The 7,954-nt window shown below is 55.4% G+C and overlaps 1 protein-coding gene across 3 annotated transcripts in view; it reads right to left on the minus strand.

Moving 5' to 3' along the window:
• Positions 1–675: 675 nt before the first annotated feature.
• The window catches only part of GFRA2 (GDNF family receptor alpha 2), an 80,123-nt gene continuing 72,844 nt past the window's right edge, over positions 676–7,954 (minus strand). The window contains exons 6-7 of one of the 3 annotated variants that reach the window (XM_015586497.1): positions 2,018–2,071; positions 676–1,118 (exon numbers count right to left, since the gene is read on the minus strand). In XM_015586497.1, the coding sequence (XP_015441983.1) occupies positions 996–1,118; positions 2,018–2,071 (177 nt within the window). In that variant the 3' untranslated portion in view covers positions 676–995. The remainder of the gene's footprint in view (positions 1,119–2,017; positions 2,072–7,954) is intronic. The other 2 variants (XM_015586485.1, XM_015586492.1) reach the window with 2 other exon arrangements.

A 7,954-nucleotide genomic window follows, 5' to 3' on the forward strand; every position in this document is an offset into this window, starting at 1 on the left:
GGAAAGAAAGGAGAAACCACACGATATATGTATATGGGTGTGTATATACATATATGTTGAGAAGGAAAACGTGTTGTGTACATACGGTTGGCGTACATCTCAGAAACGAGGAAGGAGACAGTGGAAGAGGGGAGAGAGAGCTGCAGAGACCGGAGCGTGGGGCAGTGGACATCCCACCACGGTCTTGTCTGCCCCTCTCCACGGCCCCTCTCTCCAAAGGGAGACCCACCAAAATGAACCACGAGAAACCAAAAGAGCCAACAGAGAACCACTTCTCTTCAATTTCAAAATTCCTGCCGAGGCAGAAGAGTTTTCCTCCCCCTGCCCCTGGGGGTCTCCCAGGTAGGCTGAGCGCCCAAGCCCCTGGAGCTGCCCAGCTCCCTGTGCTATAGTAGGTGGGGGGACCTCAGTGTCACAGCACTCCACGGGGCAGATGCAGGCCTGCCTGGCCCACGGAGCGGGGGCGAAACAAACACCACCCTTGAAGCCAGGCGGAGGTGCCCCCAGGAGCCAGCCTCGCTGCTCTGCCCGCTGACACCCCCTGCCAACCCACAGCAGGTCTCCGGAGTGGGCAGTCTGAGAAGAACAGCAGCCACTGTTCTGCCCCAGACAGCATCAGGCACAGCCACAAGTCCCTTGGGCCGCAAGGGTCCCATCTTGGTCTCTTCCGGCAACAAGGTCCAGAGAGGAAATCACCAGAGGAAGTGCTGGGCATATCTAGACCCTCGTGCCTTCCTCGGCGCCGGGGTTCCCTTGCCAGGGGACCTCTGGGCAGCTCTCAGGCCGCCTGCCCGCTGTCTGTTTGGTGTAGAAAAACTTCCAGAGAAGAAACCTGGGAGCAGACAGGTTCAGAGACAAGGTGGGAAAAAAAACTTTTTTGCAAGGGGTGTGTGTGCGTGTGTGTGTGTGTGTGTGTGTGTGTGTGTGTCCATTTCGTCAGGCGGGTGCTCTCAGCCACACAGCTTTTGGAAATCTCCAGACGTGGTGCCCAGAGTCTACAAGGCCAGCTTCAACATCAGGAGGGAGACAGCAGTCAAGGCGGCCGATGGTCTGGCTCTGCAGGGGCCTGAGTTAGGTCTGATGACCTTGTTACTCCCTGGGATGATGTTGGTCGTGAGCTGAGGCCACGGCAGAAGGAGAAACAGAAGCAAAGAGAACATGGAAGACCAAAAAAAAAAAAAAAAGTGAGTGAGCAGGGCTGGGAGCAGGGAAAGAAAAGGAGCTGGGAGCTCGACTCCTCGTGCACCTCCCCCACCCCCCAGCCCACCCAGGGCAATGGGCCTTGGCACTCTAGCTTGGAGATGGAGCCAGACTTCCAAGGAGTTGGGCTTACCCTCACCTCCAGGCTCGTGGAAGCAGGGCTGCAGTCCCCAGGGCAATCTGGAGGACACTGCCCAGTGAGGAAGAGGGTCTGCAGATGCAGGCCAGGGAGGATGGGGTGGCAAAAAGATCTCAAAGAGAAGAAGCTCCCGGGGTCTGCAAGGACCTGCTTCTCGAGATGAGAGGAGAGAGAAGCTCTGTTCTTCCTGTTCCTAAGTTTGTTTGAATCTCTCCTCCATGAAGAGTCCCATGCACACCTCTGCTACACTCTCCTCCGCCCGTGGAATCTGACCCTGCCTGTCTTCCCAGATAAGGCACAGACATGCGATCATAGACACACTTGGGTCCTGGAGCTCCTTCTAGGAAGGGGGTGTCTTTCTCCATCTCTCTCTCTCCTTGAGATCATAGAACCAGCACAGAGCGAGTGCTCCATACATTTGTCTTAAAGAGTCAGGAAGGCTGGGGAGGGCCTCCGCTCAGAGCAGCCACTTGTGTCTCTCCCAAAGAGACAGCCAAGGGCCCTGACTGCAGCCTCTGCACGCACTCCCCAGCAGAGCGAGTGCCCACCAGGTCTAGGCAGGCCAGGAGCTCATCTGGCATGGCCTGCAATGGGACCTGAGGGCTCTGAGTCCGAGGCTCACCTGCAAACAGCCCCCTGTGGCCAGTCTCCTGCACTCCCCACTCTGCCCCCACTCACCTCTGTGAAGCACATGCTTAACTCTTTGGAGCTATTGACCTTCATCCCCTGCTCCTGTGGGAGAGAAAGCACTAGTAAGGATGGGTCACAGTGGCTGGGTCTCTGGCTGGGCTTTGTCCCCTGACTGATGAGACCCAACATTCCATGTCCCTGCCATCCACTGTTGGCCTCACGAAGCACAGGGCACATGCTAAGAGCACTGGCTCCATCCCATGCGGCAGAAGACCCTGCCCCTTCCTGACACCCTCAGCAACCAGGTCCCGTCTCCTCTGGGCTCCTGAAGAAGAGAGTTCTAACTCTGCTTGCCAACTTACAGCATAATCTAGTAAGAAGCCATTCACTGGCGTCTCTACCATCCTCAGAGCTCCTCTGGGCAAGGCAAGAACCATGTCTTCTTTTCCTGGCAGTGAGCAGTGTCTACTTAGAACAGCAGGTTACTAAATGTTTTACTTGATCCATGCATGAATGAATAAATGAGTGAAAGCATGCATGCCACAGATCAGAACTAGCATCTGAGTGACAGCCCCAGAAAGACCGTAAGTCCTCATCTAGGCTCACGGGGAAGGGAGCAATTACTGATGTCTGCCACTGGTGCATGTTAGGCATGGCATCTGAGTGACAGCCCCAGAAAGACTATAAGTCCTCATCTAGGCTCACGGGGAATTACTGATGTCTGCCACTGGTGCATGTTAGGCAGACATTTGGCAGCAGCGTCAAGTGTTGGCCATTCCACCTGAACAGATCGTGGCACCTGGGAGTCTGTGGTCAAGGTGAAGAATGAGAAAGGAAAGCTGGCTTGGTGGTGACTCCAGGGCTCTCTACACCTGGCATGACCACTTGGATGCAGGACCAAAGGCAGTGCATGAAGAACAGTCCTTTGTTATCATCATCATAACGGTGATTCATAGGAACCAGGTGGGGGATGCGGTGTTTCTATCCTGGCTTCAAATGGCTTGATGTTTAAGGCACCTATGGAGAATCTCTGGCTAACAGAAGCAACTAGGAAGTTCAAGAAAGTATGCCTAAATCACTGCTCTTGACTAGAAGTATTAATAATCCCTTGGATATCGCAGGCAACCTACCCAAGGCATCTGGCCAGCTAAACGAAGCACTAGCTGTCACACAGAGGGGCGGCCATGAACAGAGCTCCTGCTGATGGTGGAGACAGGACCGCAGGGATGATGGCTGCAGCCGGAATGGAACTAGATACCAGACCCACGAGGATCCTGTTCAAGGCCACAGCACCGGTGACCCTGTGTGCTAAGATCCAGCCCAGCCGAGCCGCCAATCTGCGGCCCTGGAAAAAGGCGTTCTCAGGCTCTTTCAACCCCAAGGACTAGATTCTACTGCCCAGGACCAAGTGCAGCTCTAGCTAGGGCCTCAGGAGGCCGCTGCTGAAGTGGCCCGCAGGTCCCACCTCAGAGACTGTGCTGTCACCACTGTCTTCTGTCTGACTGTGTCCCCCCTTCATTGGTCCTCACCTGGTCTCCCCACAGTGCTCACTAAATATGGAGCCTATGCAGTCAAAAGCCAGGATCAAGGTCCTCACCCCTGACCCAACCAACACAGCTCTGTTTTTGTTTTACAGCCGAGGGTCTATTGAGTTATGTACAAAGTCGTTTGTAAAAATAGTCTACTATGGAGTCAAATATATAGTGATGGAAGGAGATTTGGCTTTGGGTGGTGAACACACAATGCAATATGCAGATGATGTATTATAGAATTGTAAACTTGAAACTTATAATCTTATTAACCCATGTCACCCCAATATAATAAAAAAATAAATAAGATAATAGTCTACTGCTTAAAAATAAATAAGGTTTGAGAAAACAACTCAATTAGATAGATGACCTCTAAGCCTGGCCATAGGACTTTCTGTGACAAGATGCCAGCTTTTGGGGAGCTCAGGATCCTCAACACTGCTGGCTCTGGAATACTGCACCCCACTCGCCCCCCACAGAGAGAAGCCAGCAGAGCACAGGAGCCCCAGCACCAAGGTCTCCGCCAGGGTGAGGAGATGAACTCTGGTGTGGACACTGGAGCAGCCAGGCCTGCGGCTGGATTTTGCAATTGGGAATGATTTAGGACTTGACGGGCTCCTCTATGGGTGGGGGGTGGGGTGTCATTAGAGAGGAAAAGGAGAGGGGAGAGGAGGAGGAAGAGAGAAGCGGAAGAGAGGAAATAAGAGAAAGAGAAGTAAAGAGGGTAAGGCAGCACCCAAGGAGATGAGGAGCACAGGGCAGGGAAGAGGAGGGTGGAAGGGGGAAGAGGGGGAGGGGAGGGGGGTAGACAGGGTGAGAGAGGAAGCAGGGGGAAGGGAGGAAGGAGCAGGGAGGAGGGAAGGAATAGAGTGATGAGAGGTGAGGGAGGAGGGAAGGGGAAGAAGGAAACAGGGGAAGGGGAGGGTCACAGAGGAGGGGGAGGGAACATGAGAGGAGGAGAAGCAGCGGAGGAAGACCCCTTCACCCTCTCCTGTGACCCACATTACAATGACGAAGTGCAAACAGCGCCACACCGCCCTGGGCCAGCCCCAAGGGAATCCAGTGCAGACGTGGTCCCTGACAGGGGCCACGGGGACTTTAGGGGAGGAAAGGACTGGCTTCCATGAAGACCTAGCATAGCACCCTTCCCCAAGCCCCACCAGTGACCGATCACAGGTACATCTTCCGCAGCATTCACAGAAGTCTTCCTGCACCAACGACATTGCAGTCCTGCAGACTCCAGGGCTGAGGGCCACACACTGACTGTGCGAAATGCGGGTGACACAGTAGGCTCCCTCTGGCTGCCCTAAAGTTATTCCTTCAGGTGCTACAAGATCTAGCATATAGATGTTTGTCCTCACAGACCCCACTAGTCTGTCCTGTTTAGACTGAAGGGTCCTAATCCTTGGTGCCCACCCCCACGGGATCACCCCTTAACCCAAAGAAAGAAAGACCCAAAGCCAGGGCCCTGAACTCCAGTCTTGGTTCAGCCAATGACCAGAGACAAGTCCCTTCGTCTGTTGGAGCACTGGAGCCTCAGTTTCTTCATTTACAAAACAGGGTCAGACAAATGTAGCTCACTGACCCATGTGACAATATGAGACAGCGAGTATGGCACAGCAAAGCTCCTCACAAATATTAGCGCTCCTTAATTCCACAAGGCACCAAGCTTGAGCCAAGCTTAGTTTGACCTCCTAAGGCAGGGCCTATGAGAAAAGAGGGGAGGGCCTGGGAAGGGGGCTAGAAGGGGGAGCCTAGGGCCTCCAGCTCTCTTCTCTACTCCAACATCTCAGGGAGCAAAAACGGGGAGAAGTCTGCCCCAGGCGCACCCCCGGACTTCCAGAAAACAGAGCAGACAGTGAAGGCTGCAGTCACCACCCGGACAGCAAAGCCAAGACCACTCACCCGGTCCTGGGCATACAGAACAGTGCAGGTGTTTGCCCATCAGCTCCCCTTTTTCTGAACGTGGCACATGTGAGGGGAGTGGGGCACAGAAAGAAAGGAGTTCCACCACCCTTCCTGGCCTCCCTCCCTGGCCATTAAACTCTCCCCATCCACTCCCTGCTGAAAGGGACCCTGCTGAAAGGGGAGCGGAAGATGAATGATCTCAGCCCTGTTTATACCCCAGTGAAAGAAATACACAGCTACACAGTAACCTCCACACCAGCTCAATAAATAGGAGAGGAGAGGCTGCACCCTTCCCTGAATCCCCCAGGCTGCAGGCGGCCCTGATGCCCCGCCCCACCTCTGCGCTTGATGTAGACCAGGCTGCAGGCTGCCCTGAGGCCACGCCCCCAGGCTGCAGGCGGCCCTGAGGCCACGCTCCCAGGCTGCAGGCGGTCCTGATGCCCCGCCCCACCTCTGCGCTTGATGTAGAAGGAGTCTAGAGGAACACAGGTGGGCTGTTTCAGTCCCTGCCCCGGCCCTACTCTGAGTCTCATGTCCGCCTGAGGCAAGCACAGGGTTTATGAGTCTGCAGTGTCCAAGGGCACAGGCCTGAGCCGCTGCCAGGGCAGGAGGCAGGGCCCTGACGTAAGGCCTGCACAGGGCCTTGTGGGAAGAGCTGAGCCACACTGTGTGGTGCCACCAGAACCATGAGAGAACGAGCTGCAGGTGGACCCAGGGGACCTAACCTGGAGAAGGGACACAGACACAGAGGGAAAACAGCAGCAATGGCAAGTTCGTCCTTCTGGAAACTTCTCCCAGAGGGGCCCTTTGCCCAGGAAGTTGGGAGGAAATTATCCTCTTCCTCCTCGTCCTTGCCCACCTCTGTCCGCAGGTCTGGCCCGTGTGCTAGGACCAAGTCCAGTGTCGTCTCTATGGGAAAACTGCTGGCTGGAGTTGGCTGGCTCTCTCCTATGTCCCTATTTATGTCCCTGGTCCCATTCCCAAATCTCGGGGCCCTTGGCCACCTCCCTCCTGCACACACTCACTCCCAATAACTCACACCTCCTCCCCGCTCCAGGCCTCGCCACTCCCCTAGCTCAGCCCCGCCTTTTTCACCCATCGCCAAGGTCTCTAACAGCCCCCCAGTCTCTCTCCGGGACAGCCAGTCCCCACCAGCATCAGTTCTCTTCTCAAATCACAGTCTCTGTCTTCCCATCTCACACTCCCTGCTCAAAAGCCTTCAGTGGCCTCTCAACACTGACCACCTCGACCTGCCCATCAGGCTTGGTTCCCATCCCCCACCCCCACTCTGTGCTCTCCCCCAAACCCGCCACCTGCAGTCCCTCCAGGTCAGGAGCAGACAAACGTTTTCTGCAGATGGCTGGACGGTAACGATTCATGGACAATGTGGAAACGGTAGGGTGTGGTGGTGTCCCCATAAAAATTTATCCAAACAGGCAGAGGCCAGGTTTGGCCAGCACTCCCCTTACTCAGCCTGCTCTGGGCTGTCTTGACTTCTTGCCTTTGGTCCACTCGCCCCGCCGCCTGGGACGCCCTCACCCACTCCACCCCACTTCTGTATCTCCATGGTCAATTCTCCCTTCCTTCCAGACCTAGCAGCAGGGCGCACCTTATCCACGAGTCCTTTGCTTCCACTCCCAGCCCAAAGCAGCCCTCCCTCCCCTGGGTCCCATAACATGTGACCCGTCCTCTCGATGCGCCAATCACTTCCCCCCCATGATTATCTGGGCATGCAGCCTGTCCATCCCACTGGTACAGGGACCAAGGTACTGGCCTAGAAAGACTGTCAGCCTCAGTGCCTGGAATACAGTGACACGCAGAAGGAATGTATGCTGAATAAATGCATGAATGCACAAATGGATGCATAAATGAATGACTACGAGGGAGACTGGAAGGGAGGGAAGAAAAGAAGGGATGCACGCAAGTCTCTCAGAGCTTCGAAACAAGCCACATTTATACATCAGAAATGTGTGCCTAATAGACATATGGACACACGACAGGCCTCTGGGTCCCACTGTGACATCCACAGACCTGTGTACTGGGCAAGAGACCCCTCCCAGGACAGGCAGAACAAGGACACGAGAGGTGGCTGCTGGCTGCGGAGCCCACGCAGGTATGTGGTGATGGGGGACCGAGGCAACCCGTCCAAACTCGTTTTTAATCCCCCAGATGTGATAGGCAATATCAAGGGTCACCGCAGGAACTGGCTGGTGGAGTCACAGAGAACAAAGGAGACTATGTCGCTGGGGCCCCTCAGCCTTGGGAAGGGTGAGGCTCTAGTGGATCTGATGGGCCCTGCAAACTGGCCCAGAGTGACCCCCGGGGAGTGCCGAGGACACTGGGAACAAACCAGGGCTGGGGAAGGCGCTAACCCACTGTCCCCATCCACACTGCACCGCCCTGGTCCAGGCCCATTGGATGAGAGGAGGGCCTTCTAACCAGTCGTCCTGCATTCTCGATGGAAAGACTTCACCTCCCTACACTCGGGCATCTGTGAGAGGGAGGAAGCGGGATGGAGAGCTGCCCTCCAACAACACAGCCGACTGTT

Source organism: Pteropus alecto, unplaced genomic scaffold (genome assembly GCF_000325575.1).
Source record: "Pteropus alecto unplaced genomic scaffold, ASM32557v1 scaffold160, whole genome shotgun sequence".
NCBI lineage: Eukaryota > Metazoa > Chordata > Mammalia > Chiroptera > Pteropodidae > Pteropus > Pteropus alecto.